Source organism: Chiloscyllium punctatum, chromosome 32 (genome assembly GCF_047496795.1).
Source record: "Chiloscyllium punctatum isolate Juve2018m chromosome 32, sChiPun1.3, whole genome shotgun sequence".
NCBI lineage: Eukaryota > Metazoa > Chordata > Chondrichthyes > Orectolobiformes > Hemiscylliidae > Chiloscyllium > Chiloscyllium punctatum.
In genome coordinates, this window is record NC_092770.1 from 19075090 (window position 1) to 19101226 (window position 26137).

Sequence of the window (26137 nt, forward strand, 5' to 3'; positions counted from 1 at the left end):
GTTCTGAATTGTACAGTGGTCTTCACAAATGTATTAAGTCAAATCATTTCCAATTCTGACATAGTGGTCAACATGTAGCTATCTAAGACATAGAAAATAGGAGCAGGAGTAGGCCATTCAGCCCTTCCAGTCTGTCATGCCATTCAATATGATCATGGCTGATCATCCAACTCGCTTCTCCCATATCCTTTGATCTCTTTAGCACAAGGACTATATCCAATCCCTTCTTGAATATGTTCTGACCTCGACTGCTTTCTGTGGTGGCAAATTCCACAGGCTCACCATTCTCCTCATCTCAGTCCTAAATGATTTACTTCACATCCTTAGAATGGTCTGGCAAACCTTTGTGCATTCCTGAGCTAAAAACAATGACTGCAGATGCTGGAAACCAGAGAGTAGAGTGGTGCTGGAAAAGCACAGCAGTTCAGGCAGCATCTGAGGAGCAGTAAAATCGATGTTTCAGGCAAAAACCCTTCATCAGGAATACAGGCAGAGAGCCTGAAGGGTGGAGAGATAAGTGAGAGGAGGGTGGGGGTGGGGAGAAAGTAACATAGAGTACAATAGGTGAGTGGGGGAGGGGATGAAGGTGATAGGTCAGAGAGGAGGGTGGAGTGAATAGGTGGAAAAGAAGATAGGCAGGTAGGACAAGTCTGGACAAGTCATGGGGACAGTGCTGAGCTGGAAGTTTAGAACTGGGATGAGGTGGGGAAGGGGAAACGAGGAAACTGTTGAAGTCCACATTGATGCCCTGGGGTTGAAGTGTTCCGAGGCGGAAGATGAGGTGGTGAGGGAGCGGTGGTGAAGGCGGCCCAGGACCTCCATGTCCTTGGCAGAGTGGAAGGGGGAGTTGAAATGTTGGGCCACAGGGCGGTGTGGTTGATTGGTCCCCTCCAAAGCCAGAACACCCTTCCTTAGATAAGGAGACCAAATCGCACTTAATATCCAGGTGTGATCATGGAAAGACCTTGTATAACTGCAACAAGACACCCCTGTCCTTTACTCTGTTCCTTTCATTATGAAGGCCAAGATATTATTTGTTTTCTTTACTGCCTGCATGGTTACCTTCCTCTGAAGATTTCAGCTCTCCCTATTTCTGTAACTTTCTGCAGCTAGACTCACTCATCCCCTTATTCCAGTCTTTTGTGTAGCTTTACCGCCCTTTGTTCTACCCCTGATAGCCTTGCCTTCACCTACCCATGACCTAATCTCAGGAATTCATTCTTTAAACCTTTGCCTCACCTGCTCCATCTCTGTCTTAAGACACTAAAAACTCATATCTCTTTAACCAAGCTTTTGGAAACCCTTCCTAGTATCTCCTTTTATGTGTCCATTTTTAAAAATCGTTTCTCCTCTTGCAAACTTTTCTCAGTTTTCAGTTTTCTGATTTAAATGCACTTGGATGTCTACAGTTGAGGTTCAAATGCCATATCTCTTTCTGTTCCAATTCCACCCATCTGAATCCTTTCTCTCCTTCCAGTTTTGACTTGTCCAACGTCCTCCCATGGATCTCCTGAAGTCACCAAACCATACACAAATATGGACTGGTCAAAGTTGCGAGTGTCTAAATGCTATGCTTCACCAAGTCTTGGTCATCACTTTGGTGAGTGCTTGTGTCATCAGATTCAATTCAAAATCCTTGTTCTTAATTAAAAATCTTCTCATGGACTTTCCCCAGCCCACTGGCCCCCGTCTTACACCCTACCCCATTCCAACATGAAGAGATTTGTAAATTAAGGCAAATGTTTTATCCAGACCTTCCATCCAATATCTAACTCGCCATCCTGTCCAATCGGGCCTTAATGTTCCACCACACTTAACATTGGTGACACTTAACATTCTCTTGAAATTGCTTTGCAGGTTGTACCAAACCACTAGATAAGAATCAATGATAAGGTAAGAACCACATTCCCAGGGAAACACATCGTCAGTGAATGTTGGCTTTGGCAGCATTTCCCATATCTTGATGAAAGAAAATGTACTGCCAATATTGTGGAGGGGAGGTTAATGGAACCAGACTGGAGATCCAATGGCAGGAGTTTCTCAACGCAAACTGGAGGAACAGCATCTCATCTTCCATCTAGGCATGTTACAGCCTGCCCGTCTCAACGTTGAATTCAACAACTTCAGATGATTATCCCAGCTCGACCCCTGTTTTCATTCTGCTCCGTAATTTTATTTTTTTCACTGTTCTGTACCTCTTATTTCTTGATTGTTTCTCTTTCTCTCACTCCCCACTCTCTCACCACCTTTTTCCTCTCCTCTTCCCCCTTTGCTACCCTTCTCCCGTTTTCCATCTGCTTCACCCATCCCTCCCATATTTTGTCACATAGCACCTGCTTCAGCCTTGGTGCTTCTAATCTCCCTATAATCTCTCTATGCACTGTCATTATCACCTCTTTATTGCTACCTTTGCTTCTGGAGCCATGACTCACCTTCTCTTAGCCTAGTATTTATACCTCCCTATTTCTCCCTTTTCTTAGCTTTGACAAAGGGTCAGTTAGACTCGAAACATCAGCTCTTTTCTCTTGTTACAGCTGCTGCCAGACCTGCTGAGATTTTCCAGCATTTTCTCTTTTGGTTTTAGATTCCAGCATCCGCAGTAATTTGCTTTTAGGCAGGAATTTCTCCATTGCTGATCTTTCACGGGTATGTAAGGCTCTTCAGCTTCTTTCGTACTGTTACCAAGATTACCCAGACATCTGTTGGTCCCACTTTAGAGACTATAGTCTGAGATTATGCTCTGGATTCCCAGTGATTATGTTATCAGATGATATAGTTTGACTCCTCCAACCTATAGAATGACCAATTCCAGGTAATTAGCTTTATAGAAAACATTTGATCTATGCAATCCTATTGATAGCTGGAGAGATATTTTCCAGGGTATTTTTCCGTTATCAGTCCAGGTGTTTTATCTTCGCAAAAAACAATACTTGGTCGAGGAGGTGGCTAAAGAGTAAAGTGGCTTATCACAGTCTTGCAGACACCAACATGAACCAGATCCTTCTCTACTCCATGTTTTTGCAAACCAATATTCAGCATTTACAGATGCATGGACTTTGTTCACCCGTGTCCTGTGAAGAAGTTGGGGATTGTCCAATCATTGTGGACTCTTGGAAAAATTACATACAATCGACAATCAAAATTGGTTTCAAGAATTTTATTAAAAATACATTGGGCACAGTGAATATGCTAGGAGCTTAAAATATGTATAACACAAAACAAAATCTTTGTATCCACAGCTCAATGAATGAAGACGAATATGTTAAACAAATCTTTAAGTCAAACACAGTTACATCATCATGCAAAATGACTCACAAACATTACTGTTGACACTTTTGGCTATGAATATATCTCTGCTTTCCGCTCCCATTGAGAAGTTATGATTTGTTTAGGTGATAAAACAATCACACCTCAGAATACCACATAGCACTTTGCAAGTTTTGCAGTGTGGGAAACATGGCGTACGGTGTGTTGGCTTATATTGGGTGACAATATGAGTTTTGGAGCCATGAAGTCATGTTGCAACTGTACAAAACTCTGGTGCAGCTGCACTTGGAGTATTGTGCATAGTTCTGGTCGTCGCATAATAGAAAGGATGTGGAAACACTGGAAAGGGTGCATAGGAGATTTACTATGATGTTAGGTAAAAACAATGACTGCAGATGCTGGAAACCGGAGTCTAGATTAGAATAGATCTGGAAAAGCACAGCAGTTCAGGCAGCATCCGAGGAGCAGTAAAATCGACATTTTGGTCAAAAGCCCTTCATCAGGAATACAGGCAGAGAGCCTGAAGCGTGGAGAGATAAATGAGAGGAGGGTGGGGATGGGGAGAAAGTAGCATGGAGTACAATAGGTGAGTGGGGGAGGGGATGAAGGTGATAGGTCAGGGGGGAGGGGGGTCGAGTGGATAGGTGGAAAAGAAGATAGGCAGGTAGGACAAGACATGGGGACAGTGCTGAGCTGGAAGTTTGGAACTGGGGTGAGGTGGGGGAAGGGGAAATGAGGAAACTGCTGAAGTCCACATTGATGCCCTGGGGTTGAAGTGTTCCGAGGTGGAAGATGAGGCGTTCTTCCTCCAGGCATCTGGTGGTGAGGGAGCGGCGGTGAAGGAGGCCCAGGACCTCCATGTCCTCGGCAGAGTGGGAGGGGGAGTTGAAATGTTGGGCCACAGGGTGGTGTGGTTGATTGGTGCGGGTGTCCCAGAGATGTTCCCTAAAGCGCTCTGCTATGAGGCGTCCAGTCTCCCCAATGTAGAGGAGTCCGCATTGGGAGCAACGGATACAATAAATGACATTGGTGGATGTGCAGGTAAAACTTTGATGGATGTGGAAGCCTCCTTTAGGGCCTTGGATAGAGGTGAGGGAGGAGGTGTGGGCGCAAGTTTTACAGTTCCTGCGGTGGCAGGGGAAAGTGCCAGGATTGGAAGGTGGGTTGTTTGGGGGCGTGGACCTGACCAGGTAGTTGCGGAGGGAACGGTCTTTGCGGAAGGCGGAAAGGGGTGGGGAGGGAAATATATCCCTGGTAGTGGGGTCTGTTTGGAGGTGGTGGAAATGTCGGCGGATGATTTGGTTTATGCGAAGGTTGGTAGGGTGGAAGGTGAGCACCAGGGGCATTCTGTCTTTGTTACAGTTGGAGGGGTGGGGTCTGAGGGCGGAGGTGCGGGATGTGGACGAGATGCGTTGGAGGGCATCTTTAACCACGTGGGAAGGGAAATTACGGTCTCTAAAGAAGGAGGCCATCTGGTGTATTTTGTGGAACTGGTCCTCCTGGGAGAAGATACGGTGGAGATGGAGGAATTGGGAATACGGGATGGCATTTTTGCAGGAGGTAGGATGGGAAGAGGTGTAATCCAGGTAGCTGTGGGAGTTGGTGGATTTGTAAAAATGTTGGTGTCATGTCGGTTGTCATTAATGGAGATGGAGAGGTCCAGGAAGAGGAGGGAGGTATCAGAGATGGTCCAGGTAAATTTAAGGTCAGGGTGGAATGTGTTGGTGAAGTTGATGAATTGCTCAACCTCCTCGTGGGAGCACGAGGTGGTGCCAATGCAGTCATCAATGTTGCGGAGGAAGAGGTGGGGAGTGGTACCGGTGTAATTACGGAAGATGGACTATTCTATGTAGCCAACAAAGAGACAGACATAGCTGAGGCCCATATGGGTGCTCATGGCTACCCCTTTGGTCTGGAGGAAGTGGGAGGATTCGAAGGAGAAATTGTTAAGGGTGAGGACCAGTTCGGCCAGACGAATGAGAGTGTTGGTGGAAGGGTACTGTTGGGGACGTCGGGAGAGGAAGAAATGGAGGGTTTGGAGGCCTTGGTCATGGTGGATGGAGGTGTAGGGAGATTGGATATTCATGGTGAAGATGAGGCATTGGGGGCCAGGGAAACGGAAGTCTTGGAGGAGGTGGAGGGCGTGGGTGGTGTCTCAAACATATGTGGGGAGTTCCTGGACTAGGGGGGGATAAGACAGTGTTGAGGTAGGTAGAAATGAGTTCAGTGGAGCAGGAGCATGCTGAGACAATGGGTCAGCCAGGGTGGTCAGGCTTGTGGATCTTGGGAAGGAGGTAGAACTGGGCAGTGCGGGGTTCTCGGACTATGAGGTTGGAAGCTGTGGGTGGGAGATCTCCTGAGGTGATGAGGTTCTGTATGGTCTGGGAGATGATGGTTTGGTGATGGGGGGGGTGGGGTCATAGTCGAGGGGGTGGTAGGAAAAGGTGTCCTCGAGTTGGCGTTTGGCTTCAGCGGTGTAGAGGTCAGTGCGCCAGACTACCACTGCGCCCCCTTTATCTGCTGGCTTGATGGTTTGGTTGGGATTGGAGCAGAGGGATTGGAGGGCAGCGCGTTGTGAGGGTGAGAGGTTGGAGTGGGGGAGGGGGGTAGACAGGTTAATGTCCCGGCGGCAGTTGGAAATGAAGAGGTCGAGGGCAGGTAATTGGCCAGTGCGGGGTGTCCAGGTAGATGGAGTGTGTTGGAGTGGGCGAAGGGGTCCTCGGAAGGTGGGCGGGAGTCCTGATTGTGAAAGTAAGCTCGGAGGCGGAGGCAGCAGAAGTGTTCAATGTCACAGCATGTATTAAATTCATTGATGCATGGGCGGAGGGGGATGAAGGTGAGTCCTTTGCTGAGGACTGATCGTTTGTCCTCAGTGAGGGGGTGATCTGGAGGGATGGTGAAAACTTGGCAGGGCTGGAAGCTGGGATCTGGTGTGGGTGTAGAGCTGGGAGTCGGGGTGGAGCCTGTAACTGGAGAGAGTGTGGTGGTGGAGGGAATGGGGGTAGAGTCAAGAGAAGGGGTGGTGTTCCCCTCAGGGTTCTGGGGGGCGGGGATGGTGACAGTGGGATCTGTGGGGGGGCATGTCAGCAGAATGCCGGTGAGTGGCGTTGGTGGGGGTGGAAGTGGTGGCAAACATGGCAGTGGGGGGGGGCAGAAGTCACTGAGCGTGTGACATCAGCGATGATGTGAGGGGTGGAAGTGATGTCATGTGTGGTGCATGAGGAATTGTGAGGGGCGGAAGTGGCTGTGGAAGTGGCCATGATGGGGGTGGAAGTGACATCATCAATCAGCACCAGCCACATGGCTAATGGATTCCGAGTAGTTCCAGAGGCTGGGGGAATCTTCTGGAATGTTTGAGGAGCGCTGGTTATGGAGGTGGATCGATAAAAGTTTGTTGTCCTTAGTTTTTGATGTTTGAGATGGAATTGAAATACTGTTTGTTGAGAGTATGAATTCTCCTGAGGATGTAGTACAGAGTGGGTCCTTTGCAATTCTGAGAGTGTGTGGCCCTCAGCTGAGACAGGGCTGACTGTAGAGAGGTTAGGTGCCGGTGCATTGCTGTGAGCGTGGAGCGGAGGATCTTGAAGGAGAACTGTTGCTGGCGTTTTTGAATCTGTAGTCTGTATTGTATGTCCTGTTCGGTTCTGAACTCTGCTGGTTTAAAGTGGTCTGGAGTCCGTGTGGGATGAGTTGGTTACGGAGGCAGGCACTAAGGAAGCAAATGTGGCTGTGGTAGCGAGTTTGTTTGGAAGCCTGGTATGGAGGGAAGGTCTTATGAGGAAAGGCTGAGGGACTTGAGGCTGTTTTCGTTCGAGAGAAGAAGGTTGAGAGGTGACTTAATTGAGACATATAAGATATTCAGAGGATTAGACAGGGTGGACAGTGAGAGCCTTTTTCCTCGGATGGTGATGGCTAGCATGAAGGGACATAACTTTAAATCAAGGGGTGATAGATATAGGACAGGTGTCAGAGGTAGTTTCTTTACTCAGAGCATAGTGGTGGTGTGGAATGCACTGCCTGCAACAGTAGTAGAGTCACCAACTTTAAGGGCATTTAAATGGTCAGTGAATAAATATATGGGTGATAATAGAATAGTGTAGGCTAGATGGGCTTCAGATCGGTTTTACATATCGGCATAACATAGAGAGCCTGTACGGTACTGTAATGTATGTTTTATGTTTATCCACACATAGCAAACTCCCACAAAAAGCTGTGTGGTAATGACCAGATTTCTTGTGCTTTTTTATGTTGCCATTTGAGGGATAAATAGCAACTGAGACCCTGGGGAGAATTTCCTTGTCCATAGTGCCACTTTACATTCATCTGAGAGACCAGGTGAGGTATTAGATGACCACTTCACCTGGAAGGCAGCACCCTCCTGGCGGTGCAGCTCTCTCCCAGTTCTGTATTGGAGAATGTTACAGTCTCTGGTCTTCAACCAACAACCTCCTGATTGAGAAACAATACTGATGCCCATTGAGTCAAGTGAAACTAGCTGTGCTTGAAAGGGGTCTATCCCAACCCTTTCCTTCTACTTGCCCTGTACAAATGCAGGCTCAAATACGCACGTGAATCCTCTACTGACCACAATGGAGATAATTTGAGCTGTGAAGTAATTAGTGCTTTGTGGTTAGATTACTGGCTGAGCAATCCAGTAACCTAGCTTAATGATCAGGTAAGACCTGAGTTCAAACCCCACCACAACAGTTGGGTACATGTACATCCAATAAATAAATCTGGAATAAGAATTTACTATCCATAATCGTGTCCAGATTGGTAGAAAAGTCAACCTGTCACTAATGACCCTTGGGGAAGGATAGCTGCTGTTCTTACCCAGTCTGACCTATATGCAATGCCAAACCCACAGTGATGTGGTTGACTCTTGGCCTGATACACTGCTCAAGCAAGGGGAGGTAGTGGTATGTGGTAATATCACTGGCAATCCATTGCATTAGGCTAATGCTCTGAGTACATGGGTTCAAATCCCAGCATGGCAGAAGGTGGTGGTGAAATGAGTAAATCTGGAGTTATAAAAGCAAAGGCGATCATGACAATGGGTAGGAACCCATCTAGTTGACCAATGTGCTTAATGGAATGAAAGTTCTGCCCTTAATCAGTGTACCAAACATGTGGCTACAGACTCACAGCAATGTGGCTAACACCTGCATATACTGCCCATCCCTAAGTGTCCAGTGGGCCATTAAGAGTCAACCGCATTGAATTTGAAACGACCCAAGCAACCCAGGGGTAATTAGGGATGGGCAACAAATGCTGGACCAGGCCAGTCACCCCGACATCCCATAACAGAACAAAAGGAAACAAAATGTTAAAGAGTGAGACGAAAGAAGCTATCGCTTGTCAGCATAGAGCCATAGAGATGTACAGCATGGAAACAGACCGTTCGGTCCAACCCGTCCATGCCGACCAGATATCCCAACCCAGTCTAGTCCCAACTGCCAGCACCCGGCCCATATCCCTCCAAACTCTTCCTATTCATATACGCATCCAAATGCCTCTTAAATCGAACTAGCCTTCCTCTGGCAGCTCATTCCATACACGCACCACCCTCTGCATGACAAAGTTGCTCCTTAGGAGCAAGGCTCACATCTTGTGAATGAACAGGAAAATTTTGAAAATGGCTTTGCTTCCCCAAAACCTTTCTCTGGCCTGTGGGCTGCTTATTTGTTAACAACAGCCAGAGGGCCTCAAATTTGGCCAGGACCACAGTTTCTTGGCACATTCCATGTACATTGTGTTTCCAAGTCCCAGTGCCAGGAAATTTGGACAGATTCCTCCACTGCATCTGCAGCCCCAAAGGCATATCAGGTCTTTAAAATTCCTCCAATCAGACCACCAACAGTAAATTCTGGGAGAATGCTTTTAAAAGATCTTTTTTGAGGGGGTTGTGCTGGAGAGAACGGAATCAGATTTTTTAAAAATTACAGCAGGTCACACTGCTCGAAGAGTGGAGCTGAATTCAGATAGCGGAGAAAATGAAATCGGACTAAACTGGGAAATGGTGGAATGTCAGAGGAAATCACATGGGTTGGCAGGTACACGGGTATTGTTTTGGTAACAGAGAGCCTAAAAATAGTGTAACAATTAAAATCCAGAAATGTTTCATTTAAAAGAAAAGGAAATTGAAATCTTGCCTGTGATTTCTTGCTCCTTCGAATCATTGTAGCCATCCAGCTAAAACGCTCACGACAACAACAACCTGAATTGTTACAGCACCTCAAACATTGCAAAACTTCCCTATGGTGTCCAACAGCTTTGTCAGTAAATAAACTCTAACCAACGAGTTGCAAAAGGAAATATTTGGACAGGCGACCAAAAGCTGGGTTCAAAGTGGTAAGGTTGTAAGAAACAGGAAAATGATGAGGAGAAAGGTGGAGAGGTTTAGGGTTAGGAATTCTGAGCTCAGGTCCTATGCAACTGAAGACCCAGCATTGGTGGACTGCTGGAAGATGGGAATAGGCAAAAAGCTGGGCCTGGAGATCATAGAAGATCAGGTTGTTGGGCTGGATAGTTGATGTGTTTTGTAGCACTGGATGAAATGACTGGGATCAGGAGAGGCGAAGTTACAGAGGTGATTTGAAGACGAGGATGTAACCACAATTAATTACATTGATACATTAGAATGTTGGCAGGTATGTTCAAAATGAATGGTCTTTATTTGCAGTCATTCCTCCAAAACAGCCTATTTGTGCTGTTGTGCATGGGCCAATCAAGGAGCCCTGGCTGACAGATATAAAAGGAGTGTCAGAGAATCTCCTCATCCTAGGCACTGGCTCTGAGCTGGCTGGTACCATATACATGTGACTAAAGGGTGACCTGGTGACAGGATACAGGCCTCTATGCAATTGTTTCACACACCAAAAACATAAGTAATCAATCACTCAAAATCCGTGAGCAAAAGTTGCCTATCAGCGACCACTTTCACTTCCCTGACAATCTTGCTCTCTGACCTGCTTCCCCTCAACACTGAACAAAGGGAAGATTAACAGGTTGACAACATCCATCAGATGGAGGTACAGGAGGAGTGCGCATCATCTGGGGAGACTGGCTGGGAGGGAGACACGTCTACACATCCTCCTCCCTTCCACACTGAGCAACTACCCATTAACCACCCCATCAACGCCTGGGAGAAAGTGAGGACTGCAGATGCTGGAATTCAGTCAAAAGGTGTGGAGCTGGAAAAGTGCAGCCAGTCAGTCAGCATCCGAAGAGCAGGAGAGTCAACATCTCCAGCATAAGCTCATTCCTGATGAAGAGCTTACGCCTGAAATGTCGACTCTCCTGCTCCTTGGATGCTGCCTGACCTGCTGCGCTTTTCCAGTGCCACACTTTTTGACCCCCATCAACGCCTGGCCCTGGTATGCAGAACATCTCGTCTTTGTCAGTAAGTTACAATAGACTGCAATTGCTTTTAATATTTTATTCTATTAATATTAACTTTTATTTCACAACTTTTAGCGTTTATTATTTTGACCCAAACAAAACCCCAGAAATAATAGGCAAAAAGTCATAATCTTGAGGCCTGGGAATCTAACCTTATTTTTAAGCATATGTTATTAAACTCTGCACTCGCTAATTCATCATTCCCAGGGTTTTCAGAAACAGAACCCTCATGGATACAGAGGAATGACTGTATAGTCAAAGTGTTTAGCAATGACTCTGCAGACTGTAATATTCTGCTGACCACCTACACTATGGGATTTATTTTTCTGAACCATTTTTTTCCCCTCAGTTAATATCTGTTGCCTCTTCCCTGATTTCCAGTTCTCTTACTTGGAGAGCAACACATCAGTTGTTCCCATTGGGAATTCCATTAATACGCAATCATCCTCTTTATAACAAGTTCAGCAGTTCAGTTTAATGGCTCTTGGACCCATTTGGAAAGATTCCTCAGGGGCTTGTTCTTACTTGCTTCAATGTCTAACTGCTGTCAGTCTCTGGAACTTTGTGGTTAAGATGCGATAATTGAAAGCCAAAGCTGTACTCACTGCTCAGAATGAAAGAGCCTCTTTCTCAGCGTCAAAATGCCACAAAAAGCTCCATAGCCATTGAAATTCTGTTTACAGTGTTGTAATACATGAAAAGACATCTTGGTTAAATTATTGGTCAGGCTACAGAAAACTTTCCCTTGCCCCCATTCTCGAATAGCATTTTTGTTACATCCTCTCAAAAGGGCAGATAATAGCTCAGTTTAGTGCCACATCCAAAAGACAGCACCCCTGACAGTACAGCCCTCCCTCAGTACTGCACTTCTGTGGCCAAATCTGTGGTCTTATTCTGGCTCAGGTGAGAGTGTGACCCACTAAGCCACAAGTTGTCAATCAGGTGAAACTGCAGATATGTGAACTTATAAAGCATCTTTCAGTCAATTAGGTAGTTTTGAAGGGTAGTCAGTCTAGTATTGCTTTTATTCATTCATGGGATGTGGGCATCGCTTGCTGGACAGTATTTATTGCCCATCCCTAAATGCTAAGAGGACAGTTAAGAATTGCTGTGGGTCTGGAGTCTCACATAGACCAGATCAAGTAAAAGACAGCAGATCTCCTTTCCTTAAAAGGATATTAGTGAACCAGATGGGTTTTAAAACAATTGTTTCTTGGTCACCATTAGATTAAATTTAATTTTTTACTGAATTTACATTTCACCATCAAATCCCGGTCCCCAGAACATTAGAACTGGGGTTCTAGTGACATTATCAATACGCCACTGCCTCACCAGCAGAAAATGTACCACTTTCTGCACAGTAAGCTGCCACAAACAGCAAAACAATTAATGAGCAGAATGGATATGGGCAGAAAGTTGTTTTTTTGTCCTTCTGGCTAACACTCCAGCAAGAAAACCATCTTAAAACAGATTTACTTGAGTTAATTTTAGCTGAAATAATCTATCCTTCAGAATCAATATTGAGAGACTGTTCTTGTTCTTTTCATGAAATAACGTAACCCAGTCACTACGTGTAATAAATTATGTGGAGTTAAACTAATGCCTGTGAAAGCCCAGTGTATATTTTTGCACTATTAAGAGGCGAAAACATTAATAATCCTCACAAGATATCAGCCTCTGCTCACTTCCTGCTTCCTCTTTCAGTTCCAATGATGACCTCTCAGTTAGTTTCACTGAGTCTGTCTACATGTTGCAGTCTGATGGAGATATATTGTGTTTGGCAAATAGGGACGATATTAAGAAGGCTTCCACTCTGAAAACACACACACACTCTGTCCAGCCAATATATCTGCTTCACTTTCTGGATGGACGTTCCTGTAAGTAGGATGCCAGAGGGGTTCCAGTGACTCATTGCACCAATCCCAATCCTTACTTCATGTCAAATAGATATATTACATGTGTAGAGAAAAATCCTCCAGTGAAAACTGGGTACCTGTGAATAGAAACAGAGAATATTCACGAGCTGAAGAACAATGGCTTGTCATTTTTGGTTCAGTGTTTACCATCCAAATAAAATATACTGGTTTAAACTATATCTTTTCCCCCAAAGTCTTGCACTTTCTAACATTTTATGATTTCCGCCAGGTTTAACCCCCTTCTCTCTAAATGAGTAGAGGCGTAACATTTGCAAACCTTCACCTTTAAATCTCGCACTATATGAACCATTGCTTTCTTTAAGGTTCCCCATTGTTCCTTGGTGAGTTATCCACTTCATAGAATCTCTGAAGTGTGGAAGCAGGTCATCCAGCCCATTGAGTCTACACCAACCCCCCCAAAGAGCACCCATCCAGATCTACCCTATCCCTGTTAGTCTGCATTAGTATGCTAATCCACTGAGCCTGCACATCTTTGGACTGTGGGAGGAAACTAGAGTATCCAGAAGAAATCCACATAGACATGGGAAGTATGTGCAAACTCCACACAGACAGTCACCTGAGGGTGGAATCGGACTTGGGTCCCTGGTGCCGTGGGGCTTGAGTTTTAACCACTGAGTCATCCCACTTATTTTTAATTCCCATTCACTTGAGTCAGGTTCCTTTACAACTAAATGAAATAATTCCTCCTCAAGATAAAAGTACATTTACACTTGATTCATCCTTGTCCATAACTGTTCGAATTATGTTTATGGTCACTGTTCCCCAAATGCTCCTCCATTGAAACATATGCCACTCACTTCATTTTAATCCTTAGAATTAAACCTAGAAATTCTTCCTTTCTCTTTGAGTTGCAAACAAACTGATTAACAAACTTCCTTTGTAGACACGTTTGCCCTTTATACTGTTACAATCGCAATTAGATTAGTTGAAGTCTCCCACTATCACCTCCCTATGGTTCTGGCATCTTTCCATAATTTGCCTGTAACTTTGGTGACATATCCTAGATGTCCAGTCGTAGTATCTCAGCTATTTTTCCATAATTCCAAACAAATAAATTCAGTTTTGATCCCCTTATTCTGATCTAGTGTTTCTCTCTTCTAATTACTACTGCCATGTTCACCTCCTTTTCCTTTCCAGAATAGCTTGCAGCCAGGAATATTTTTCCCAATCATTTCCCTTCTTTTAGGCAAATCTCTCTTCTTGTCACTACACCACTATGTCACTAGCAGAGACCATTTGACCTAGGAGCAGAAGAAAGCCATTGGCCCACTGAATCTGTTCTGCTATGAAATAACTTCCCAGAGGCTGGTATAAGTCATCCTTTATTTACATGTGCAAAGTCGTTGATACCAAATCTCATCCCTCAGAGCCAGCTCTCAGAGTGAACAGAATCTCTGACTCTCCTGTTTGTATTCGTCAGCCAGGGCTCCCTGATTGGCTGTTAACCTGGTACAATCAAGGAACTCCTCTTCTGTAAGTCAAGAGTGTGGTGTTGGAAAAGCACAGCAGATCAGGCAGCACCCGAGGAGCAGGAAAATCTATGTTTTGGGTAAATGGCTTTTACCCGAAACGACGATTTTCCTGCTCCTCGGATGCTGCCTGACCTGCTGTGCTTTTCCAGCACCACACTCTTGACTCTAATCTCTAGCATCTGCAGTACTCACTTTCATCCCATATTCTATAAGGTCCACCTGGCTGACTTCACTCCAATCACTACATGCCATTCAATGGGATCAGGACTGATCTGACAATCCACTTTCCTATCTTTTTCCCAGAACCCTTGATTCCCTCATCGATTAAAAATCTGTCTGATTTAGTCTTGAATGTACTTATTACCCAGCCTCAATAGTGCTCTGTGCTAAATCCACAAATTCGCTATTCTCTGAGAGAAGAAATTCCTCCTCATCTCTTTCTTAAAAGGGCAATCTCTCACACTGAGCTTATGCCCTCTGGTCCTATACTCTCTCAGAGGGGGAAACAACCCAGAATCATAGAATGCCCACAGTGTGGAAGCAGGACATTCAGCCCATCAAGTCCATACTGACCCTCTGAAGAGACTCCCACTCAGACCTACCCCATCCCTATAACCCTGTATATCCATGGCTAACCCAGCTTGCCTGCATTTCCTTGGACACAATGGGTAATTTAGCATGACCAATTCATCTAACCTACACACCTTTGGACTGTGAGATGAAACTAAAACCCCTGTAGGAAACCCATGCAGACATGGGAAGAATGTGCAAAGTCCACACAGACAGTCACCTAGGAAGGAATCAAACCCGGGTCCCCAATGCTGTGAGGCAGCAGTGCTAACCTCTGAGAGACCGTACCACCTCTCTGCATCTACTTTGTGAAATCCCCTAAGAATCTTGTATGTTTCAATAAAGTCACTTCTCACTCTTCCATATTCCAACAAGTACAGGCCCAACTTATTCATCCACTCATGATAAAACAGCCCCTCCACTCCTGGGATAAACCTAGTGAACTTTCTTTGGACTTCACAGACCAGCAGATCTATTGGAATAGCACAGCTCCATTGGAGAAAAACTAGATAAAGAAACTAGACATTAGATAAGGTGTTCAAATGAGCCATGATTGTACTGAATGGCAGGATAGGCTTGACATGCTGAATGGCCTACTTGTATTCCTATGTTCCTATAGGCTGAGCTAGATTAGATTAGATTCCCTATAGTGTAGAAACAGGCCCTTTGGCCCAACAAGTCCACACTGACCCTCTGAAGAGTAACCCACCCAGACCCATTTCCCTCTGACTAACCCACCTAACACTATGGGCAATTTAGCATGGCCAACGCACCTGATCTGCACATCTTTGGATTGTGGGAGGAAATCAGAGCACCTGGAGGAAACACATGCAGACACGGGGAGAATGTGCAAACTCTACGCAGACAATTGACAGAAGCTGGGATTGAACCTGGGTGCCTGGCGCGGTGAGGCAACAATGCTAATCACTGAGCCACCGTACCGCCCAACTTAGACTTCGTGAGAGATGGCTTGTTTGAAGTATGAATGTCTGGACAAGTTGACCTGAATGGCTTGCTTCTGAGCTGTACCTTCTGTGCAATTACATCCAATTGGTAACTTAAAAGTGACTTACCCCATTATCAGTTGTTGACTTTATGTAAGAGATTCTTGATTTTCAAGGATGAATTGGCCTTGTTGTTCAATCCCTTCCCTGTGCAACACCAATCAGAGGGTTAATTATCGTGATAAAGCAGGCGTTTTTGTAAGATTTTCAGTAGATTGTAGATTGCAATAGAAGGTGCTTTCAGACTGAATTATTTTTTTCATTAAATTCAGCAATGTTTCAGTAACAATTTAGTGCAATTTCATATTGAAGCTTCGGCTGTAGGTGAAGAGGCAGAAGAGCAAGAAGTGAGGGAATGGAAGGGTTAGCCATCACAGTCTGGATAATAGTGAGGCATGGAGACTGGTTTAGCTCAATTGGTTGGACAGTTGGTTTGCAAAGCAGTGTGATGCCAACAGCATGGGTTCAATTTCTATACTGGCTGAGGTTATTATGAAGGACTCTTCTTCTCAATCTCTCCCCTGTGGTGGTCCTCAGATTAAATCACCACCAGTTGTTCCTGTGGTCTGGTAAGACAAAGGTGACTTAAGACATGGAATGAGTGATACCTTGCTACCCATCTACAGAATTATAGGATAGCACAGCATGTTATCTACCTAGACTTCCAATGGTGCCTCATGGGAGGCTGTTGAGTAAGGTGAGGGCCCATGGTGTTCAAGGTGAGCTACTGGCATGGATTGAGGATTGGCTGTCTGACAGAAGGTAGAGAGTTGGGATAAAAGGTTCTTTTTCAGAATGGCAGATCGTGTCCCACAGAGTTCAGTACTGGGGCCGCAGCTGTTCACTTTATATATTAATGATCTGAATGAAGGGACTGGGGGCATTCTGGTGAAGTTTGCCGATGATACAAAGTTGGTGGACAGACAGGTAGTTCTGAGGAGGTGGAGATGCTGCAGAAAGATTTAGCCAGTTTAGGAGAGTGGTCTAGGAAATGGCTGATGAAAATCAATGTGTGCAAGGGCGAGGTCTTGCACTTGGAAAAAAGAATACAGGCATGGGCTATTTTCTAAATGGTGAGAAAATTCATAAAGCCAAAGTACAAAGGGATCTGGGAGTGCTCGTCCAAGATTCTCTAAAGGTTAAGAAAGCAAATATATGTTAGCATTTATCTCAAGAGGGTTGGAATATAAAAGCAGCGATGTGCTACTGAGACTTTATAAAGCTCTGGTTCGGCCCTGTTTAGAATACTGTGTCCAATTTTGGGCCTCACACCTCAGGAAGGACATACTGGCAACAGAGCATGTTCAGCAGAGATTCACACAGATGATCCTGGAACGGTAGGCCGAACATTTGATGAATGGCTGAGGATCATGGGATTGTATTCATGAGAGTTTAGAAGGTTGAGGGGAGATCTAATAGAAACTTACAAGATAATGCATGGCTTAGAAAGGGTGGACGCTGGGAATTTGTTTCCGTCAGATGGGGACACTAGGACCTGTGGGTACAGCCTTAGAATTAGAGGGGGTCAAGTTAAAACAGAAATGAGGAGACATTTCTTCAGCCAGAGAGTGGTGAGCCTGTGGAATTCATTACCACGGAGCGCGGACATTAAATGTCTTCAAGGCAGAGATTAATCAATTCTTAATCTCGCAAGGAATTAAGGGTTACGGGGAGAGTGCAGGTAATTGGTGATGAAATGCCCATCAGCCACGATTGAATGGCAGAGTGGACTCAATGGGCCGAATAGCCTTCCTTCCATTCCTATGTCTTATGGTCTTAGAAGGAGAACATTGAACTCAACCAGTCTCTTTCAAAGAGTAATCCACTGAAGGCCAATTCCCTGCTTTTTCTCTAAATCACTGCAACCTTTTCTTCTTCAGGTATTTATCTAATTTATCAAAAGTGAATTCCAAAGTCATAACCATCACCCTATCAGTCAGTGCATTCCAAATCCTGGCCACTCGGTGGGTGAAAAAAAAAATCTGTCATGCCATTTCTGATACTTTTGCCAATCATTTTAAATCTCTGTTCCTGGGATGAAGGGGCTGCGAGGTACTGTGGAAGAAAGCCCAGCAGAGTGCTTCAGTGCACCTTGTATGTGCACCCCAGGTACATAATGTGTTAAGGAGACTGGAAGTTGTACCCCTTTAATTGGCAGCACACCTCCTTGTTATCAAATGTCTGGACAAAATATTATGTGCTTCTCATCAATGTCTTTGACTGATTGTTACATTAACGATAAAGATAAAAGCATTCTTGAGGGATATTTCTTAGCATTATGGGCCAAAGGCAGGTACATGGAATTAGACCAGAGATCAGCCATGGTCTGACTGAATGGTGGAACAAGCTCATGGCTTTGAATGGCCTACTCCTGTTCCTATACTTAATGTTCAGATTGCTCCTAACAAACTCCTTTTCATCCCTTTTAATGTAGGCATAAAGCCTGCACATAGAAATAGCAAGTCTCAAGATAAAGAGCAGGCCATTTAGAATCAAGCTAAGGAGGAATATCTTCACTCAGAAGATGGTAAATTCCACAGAGAGCTGTGGAAGCTCTGTCATTGAGTGTGTTCAAGACTGAGATCAATTGATTTCTACATCAAGGGATATGGGATAGTGCAGGAAAATGGGCGTTGAAGTAGAAAATCAGCCAGGATCTCATTGAATCGTGCAGCTATCATGAAGGGCTGAATGGCCTCCTCTTGCTCCTGTGGAGTACACCTCTCATTACCTGATTCTCACTGTAGTGCCATTATTGGAATTGCTGCAGTGAAGTCAAGAAACATTTCAGTGACAGAAAGAAATACTATCAATTCAAAATCAAAATTATAAAATCAGTGCATTGACAGGAAGGGTTTTTATCACAATTTGCAATGGGCTTTAGTATCAGAACTGTGATACACTAACCTCGAAGTCAGAAAGTTGGGACTTCAGTGTCCACATGGGTCTGAATGTACTGGCTGCTTTTGCCACATCGTGCCTCATTTCCTCTTTCCCCCATTAAGTTTTGTGTGATATAAAACTGGTTGCGATTCCCTATGAAGGTATTTTATATCGACCATATTCACTTGCCATGATCCAGTCAGATACATCAGTGTAGTACTGAGGGAGTGCAGCTTTGTTTTGGACGAGATATTGAAGCAGGAAGATGAAAATAGGTCAGTAATCACTGCCTTTCTTTAATGTAGAGCAGGACAGCTCTCTGGGGTCCTGGTCAACACTTATCCCTCAGCAGAGTATTGTAATTGGCTACTGATGCATAGGACATGCAGCACCTGAAAGGGTTGACTAAAATCACAAGACAAGCTCCACCCATCAGGAAATAAAGGATTGATCCTGAGCCAGTGTCCTGTTGAGGAGCTATAATGTGAACTCTCTATGAAACTGAGTCTGCTATTTGTGGGGCTTTTGTTTTTAGCTAAATGTTTTGATGAGGCAATGGTAGGAAAACAATTTTCCAGCTGGCGGCAACTTGCTGGGTAATTCTGTAAATCTTTTCCACAGTCATTCATTAGGATCCTTTATTCTTCATTAACCCCCCTCCCAAATTCCTCACTCAACTCTACTGCTTAAAATCTCAATTTGCATATTTAAAGTATCCAAGGGGCATTTTATTAATAACAAGCAGTGAATGCCCTAAAATGGTCTTAACTGTTGTAATAACACTTGGGTAAACTCAAGGCCATTAACACCCAAAATTGCATTTAAGATATCAAACCTGTTCTGTTCCTGTTCTACGTCTGTCTGGTAATTTCTAATTCTTCTGTTTCTTTCGCAGTGCTGTGGAAACAGGTATTCATTGGAAGTCAATAGACTGCAGCCAGATTGAATTTTCAATTGCAAGCAATTTTGACAGCAAGCTCACCTTCTGCACTCTGATAACCAGATATGTGAGAAATGTAGTGATGATCACAGTGCAAACAATGCTGATTCCAATAGCGGGTAAATAGTCGACTGATGTGACACAGTTAGCACATTGTCCTTTCACAGTATTTGGATCTCCTGTTGATAAAAGATAGCACTTCTTTGTTAATCCGCCATTGTAAATCTTTCCCACATTAAACAGGTCACCTTCATTATGAAATGCAACAGCTAATGTCACGTTCAATGTTTGGGAGACAACGTCTATCAAAAAATATTAAACAGATTAGAGGCCCTTTCTCCTTAAGAAAAAAGCTGAGGAGTTGACCTGATAGAGATCTTTATGATCAGGAAAGGATCTTTATGGAGTAGACATGGAAAAGATGGTTCCACATGTGGGAGAGACCACATCTAGGGGTCGATAATCTAAGGTAGTTACCAACAAATCCAGATGAAGGAGCTGCGCTCCGAGAACTTGTGATTTCAAATAAGTCTGTTGGACTATAACTTGCTGACAAGTCACTTCTGACTTTGTCCACCCCAGTCCAACACCAGCACCTCTACATCATGACCAACAAATCCAGTAGGGAGTTCAGGAGGACTCTACTGGACAGTGCTGAGAATGTAGAACTCACTAGCACAGGGACACAGGCAGTAAACAGTATACATTGTTGATGAATTTATGCGAATTGAGATAAATATGTGGCACACAAAGGAATAGAAAGACATCTTGATGAGATTGAATGAAGAAAGGTGAGAGGTGATTGTTAGGGAGCATGAGTACAGCATAGGTCTGTTGGGCCAAAAACAGTTTGCATCATTTTATATCACTTTACAAAAGCAATGATTTGTTGCCCAGTCTTATAGATTAAAAACAATGACTGCAGATGCTGGAAACCAGATTGTGGGTTAGGGTGGTGCTGGAAAAGCACAGCAGTTCAGGCAGCATCTGAGGAGCAGGAAAATCAATGTTTCGGGCAAAAGTCCTTCATCAGGAACAGAGGCAGAGTGCCTGCAGGGTGGAGAGAGAAATGAGAGGAGGGTGGGGGTGGGGAGAAAGTGGTATAGAGTATTGCAGTGGGAGTGGGACTCCCTGAGATTCTTGTAGAGAGAGGAGGAAAACTTCTTCAAGGCAGGCATCCTTGCAAGAGGATTCGCAGTAGGGTTAAAATCAACTAGGTAAAAACAATGAAGCTGGAAACCAGATTCTGGCCCTGCCCAGCCATATCCCAAGTAATGTTTTAATTATCAGCTGCTTCACAAATCTGTGTAAAAAATCCACATACATTCCCTGTCTACAAACCTCACAGCCTGCTATCAGCTGTGGCTCAGTGGATGGGATTCTTGCTGGTTTAGGTCCCATTCCAGAGATCTCAACATTAACCTTAGGCTGACACTGCCAATGCAATAATGCTGGAGTGCTGCACTGTCAGAAGTACCTCCTTTTGGATGAATTGTGAAGAACATGCCTTAACTTCCCTCTCCGTCGATGTGACAGATCTACTTGAAAGACAACATGGTCCCCTGGCTAATATATGTCCTTAAGTCAACATTATACAAATGAAAAAGAAAACTGGTTATCCAATCACTATCTCATTCTTGCTTGTGGGAGCTTGCTGTATACAGATTGGCTATTGCACTTCCCAAATTATAGCTATAACTGTTCTTAGCTGAATGGTCCATATTTTAGATTAGATTAGATTTTCTACAGTGTGGAAACAGGTCCTTTGGCCCAACAAGTCCACAACGCCCCTCTGAAGGGAAACCCACCCAAACACATTCCCCTACCCTATATTTACCTCTGACTAACGCACCTAACACCGTGGGCAATTTAGCATGGCCAATTCACCTGACCTGCACATCTTTGGATTGTGGAAGGAAACCCACGCAGACACAGGGAGAATATGCAAACTCCACACAGACAGGCAGGAATTGAACCTAGGACCCTGGTGCTGTGAGACAGCAGTGCGACCACTGAGTCACCGTGCCACCAATAGTTGCTCCTATTTTGTATGTCTTTCATTCAATAGTTCTGTGAGCGTGAGGTTGCAACCTCTAGCCATTAGGTGGCTCTGTGAAGAAGATTTCTGTGCCTACAACTCTTTCGCCATCTTCCAACTCAATGGTCTCCAACACATAGGTCATGACTAGTTGGTTAATCATAGAGTCTCTGATGCTTGAAATTGTTACTTTTCTTAAATCAAGGAGTGAAGTATGCAGTGAGCTGTTGGGCAATGGCTGTTTGCTCAATTTCAAGCTCCCTACAAATATAACACCAAAATCGAATGAGCTGAACTGTGAACTGTAGGGAAAGGTTAGACAGGTAGCACATATGAACAGTGCTGTGAATGCATTCAAATCAAAAAGGGGGTCTGTGGTCCTCCTAATTCAACGCTGCACCACTTTTAAGAAAATACAAGAAAAAAATGAAAGGCTAATGGTTCTACCCAGAAAGCTAGTGCACACCGACTAAGCTAGCCAAATTCAGCTTGTGATTTCAGCAATTAGATGTCATGCTGTCATAGAGAAGTACAGCACGGAAACAGATCCTTCATGTTGGTAAAATTCTAGAATCCATCATTAAGGATGAGGTTTCTAAATTCTTAGAAGAGCAGAGTCTGATTAGAACAAGTCAACATGGATTTAGTAAGGGGAGGTCGTGCCTGACAAACCTGTTGGTATTCTTTGAAGAGGTGACAAGTAGGTTAGACCAGGGAAACCCAATGGATGTGGTTTATCTAGACTTCCAAAAGGCCTTTGATAAGGTGCCACACGGGAGGCTGCTGAGCAAGGTGAGGGCCCATGGTGTTTGAGGTGAGCTACTGGGATGGATTGAGGATTGGCTGTCTGACAGAAGGCAGAGAGTTGGGATAAAAGGTTCTTTTTCAGAATGGCAGCCGCTGACGAGCGGTGTCCCGCAGGGTTCAGTGTTGGGGCCACAGCTGTTTGCATTATACATTAATGATCTGGATGAAGGGACTGGGGGCATTCTAGCGAAGTTTGCAGATGATACGAAGTTAGGTGGACAGGCAGGTAGTACTGAGGAAGTGGGGAGGCTGCAGAAGGATCTAGACAGTTTGGGAGAGTGGTCCAGGAAATGGCTGATGGAATTCAACATGAACAAATGGGAGGTCTTGCACTTTGGCAAAAAGAATAAAAGCACAGACTACTTTCTAAATGGTGAGAAAATTCGTAAAGCCAAAGTATAAAGGGATCTGGGAGTGCTAGTTGAGGATTCTCTAAAGGTCAACATGTAGATTGAGTCCGTGATTAAGAAAGTGAATGTAATGTTGTCATTTATCTCAAGAGGGTTGGAATATAAAAGCAGAGATGTACTACTAAGACTTTATAAAGCTCTGGTTAGGCCCCATTTGGAGTACTGTGTCCAGTTTTGGTCCCCACACCTCAGGAAGGACATACTGGCACTGGAACGTGTCCAGCGGAGATTCACACGGATGATCCCTGGAATGGTAGGTCTAACATATGAGGAACGGCTGAGGATCTTGGGATTGTATTCATTGGAGTTTAGAAGATTAAGGGGAGACTTAATAGAGACGTACAAGATAATACATGGCTTGGAAAGGGTGGACGCTAGGAAATTGTTTCCGTTAGGTGAGGAAACTAGGACCCGTGGACACAGCCTTAGAATTAGAGGGGGTAAATTCAGAACAGAAATGCGGAGACATTTCTTCAGCCAGAGAGTGGTGGGCCTGTGGAATTCATTGCCGCAGAGTGCAGTGGAGGCCAGGATGCTAAATGTCTTCAAGGCAGAAATTGATAGATTCTTGTTATCTCGAGGAATTAAGGGCTATGGGGAGAATGCGGGTAAGTGGAGTTGAAATGCCCATCAGCCATGATCGAATGGCGGAGTGGACTTGATGGGCCGAATGGCCTTACTTCCGCTCCTGTGTCTTATGGTCTTATGGAAACAGATCCTTCAGTCCAACTTATCCATGCTGACCAGATATCCTAGGCAAAAGTGAGGACTGTAGATGCTGGAAACCAGAGTTTAGATCAGAGTGGCAGCCACTGAGGAGCAGGAAAATTGACGTTTCGGGCAAAAGACCAGATATCCTAACCTAATCTGGTCCCATTTGCCAGTACTTGGCCCATATCCCATCCAAACCTTTCCTATTCATATACCCATCCACATCCTTTAAATGCTGTAATTGTACCAGCCTCCACTACTTCCTCTGGCAGCTCATTCCATGCACGCATCATCCTCTGCATGAAAACATTGCCCCTTAGGTTCCTTTTGTATATTCCTCATCTCACCCTTTACCTTATGTCCTTGAGTTCTGCACTCGCCCACCCCAGGGAAAATACTTTGTCTATTTATCCTATCCAGGCCCCTCATGATTTTATAAATCTCTATAAGGTCACCCCTCAGCCTCTGATGCACCTGTGAAACAGTATCAGCCTATTCAACCTCTCCCTGTAGCTCAAATCCTCCAACCCTGGCAACTTCCTTGTAAATCTTTTCTGAACCCTTTCAAATTTTACAATATCCTTCCGATAGGAAGGAGACTAGAATCGCATGCAATATTTCAAAAGTGGCCTAATCAGTGTCATGTATAGCCGCAACATGACCTCCCAACTCCTGCAGACAGTGTAGTGCTGGAAAAGCACAGGAGGTCAGGCAGCATCCGAGGAGCAGAAGAATCAACTTTTCAGGCATAAGCCCTTCATCATTCCTGAGCTCTAGCATCTACAGTCCTCACTTTCTCCTCCCAACTCCTGTACTCAATACTCTGACCAATAAAGGAAAGCACACCAAATGCCTTCTTTATTATCCTATCTACCTGCGACTCCACTTTCAAGGAACTATGAACCTGCACTCTATGGTCACCTTGTTCAGCAGCACTCCCTAGGACCTTACCATTAAGTGTATAAGTCCTGCTCTGATTCGCTTTTCCAAAATGCAGCACTTCACATTTATCAAAATTAAACTCCATCTGCCATTCCTCACCCCATTGGTCCATCTGATCAAGATCCTGTTGTAATCTGAGGTAACCCTCTTCGCTGTCTGCTACACCTCCAATTTTGGTGTCATCTACAAACGTACTAACTGTACCTCCTAATGTTCACATCCAAATCATTTATACAAATGACAAAAAGTAGTGGACCAAGCACTACTTGTGGCACTCCACTGGTCACAGGCCTCCAGTCTGAAAAACAACCCCCCACCACAACCCTCTGTCTTCTACCTTCAAGCCAGTTCTGTATATAAATGGCAAGTTCTCCCTGTATTCCATGAGATCTAACCATGCTAATCAGTCTCCTGGGGAACCCTTGTCAAATGCCTTACTAAACTCCATTTAGATCACATCCACAGCTCTGCCCTCATCAATCCTCTTTGTTACGTCTTCAAAAAACTCAATCAAGTTTGTGAGACATGATTTCCCATGCACAAAGCCATGTGACTATCCCTATTCAGTTCTTGCCTTTCCAAATACATGTAAATCATATCCCTCAGGATTCCCTCCGACAACTTTCCCACCACTGATTTCAGGCTCACTGGTCTATAGTTCCCTGGCTTGTCCTTACCATCTTTCTTAAATAGTGGCACCACGTTAACCAACCTTCAGTCTTCAGGCACCTCACCTGTGACTATTGATGATACAAATATCTCAGCAAGAGGCCCAGCAAAGACTTCCTTAGCTTCCCAGAGTCCTACGGTATAGGTCCTGGGACTTTATCCACTTTTATGCATTTCAAGATATCCGACACTTCCTCCTCTGTAATATGGACATTTTCAGGATGTCACCATCTCTTTCCCCACACTCTATATGTTGTGATGAGACAAATCATGGTGTTTGTCTCAAATCCATTTCTTCATGTAGACACTGGAGGTTGACGACCAAGCTCCATCAGATGTTTGATTTACAAAGCAGTGGAGTTGATATGGAAATAATTACTATACAAAATGAAATTAGGCTAGTAGACAGATCAAGAAATGGAGCAATTTGAGGGTCTCGTAAGCAGAGAAAAATTTCCACTCCTGCCATCCTGTGTTTTTAAAAAGTACAGATTTATATTGACTCCACGTACTGCCGTGAGACACTGTTCTCTCAAACAAAGATAATCAGGGCCATGTATCTAACCTGCCTCATACATAGCCATTTGATGGACTGTATATGACTAGCAGTCTCAACCTATCACACTTTCCAACCCAGAATTCAAGGCACAAGTAGATAATGCACAGTCTCAGGTGTGGATATTCTTATGTCATTAAGCTGGAGAGGGTTCAGAAGAGATTTACCAGGATGTTGCTGGGAATGGAGGGATTGGGTTATAAGAAAAGGCTGGATGGGATAGAACCTTTTTCACTGAAGCTTAGTACATTGAAGGACAACCTTACAGCGGTTTATAAAATCATGAAGGGCATGGATAAGGTGAATGGCAGATGTCTTTTCCACAGGGTGGGGGATTTCAAAACTATTTTTAAAGTGTGAAGAGAAAGATTTTAAAAAAAGACATAAGGGGCATTTTATTCGTGTGTAAAATGAAATGAAATTTCAGAAGAAGTGGTAGATGCAGGTACAGTTACAACATTTAAAAGATGTTTACATAAGTACACGAATAAGAAATGTTTGGAGGGATAGGCCATGTGCAGGTACGTGGG

General features: G+C 44.4%; 1 protein-coding gene across 4 annotated transcripts in view; it reads right to left on the reverse strand.

The window, feature by feature from the left end:
• Positions 1 to 3142: 3142 nt before the first annotated feature.
• Positions 3143 to 26137, reverse strand: part of kitlga (kit ligand a) — a 184754-nt gene continuing 161759 nt past the window's right edge. For all 4 annotated transcript variants that reach the window (XM_072551822.1, XM_072551821.1, XM_072551823.1 and 1 more), the window contains 4 exons: positions 19517 to 19653; positions 19370 to 19431; positions 15721 to 15798; positions 3143 to 12661 (listed from right to left, as the gene is read on the reverse strand). In XM_072551822.1, coding sequence (XP_072407923.1) covers positions 15741 to 15798; positions 19370 to 19431; positions 19517 to 19653 — 257 coding nt within the window. In that variant the 3' untranslated portion in view covers positions 3143 to 12661; positions 15721 to 15740. The remainder of the gene's footprint in view (positions 12662 to 15720; positions 15799 to 19369; positions 19432 to 19516; positions 19654 to 26137) is intronic.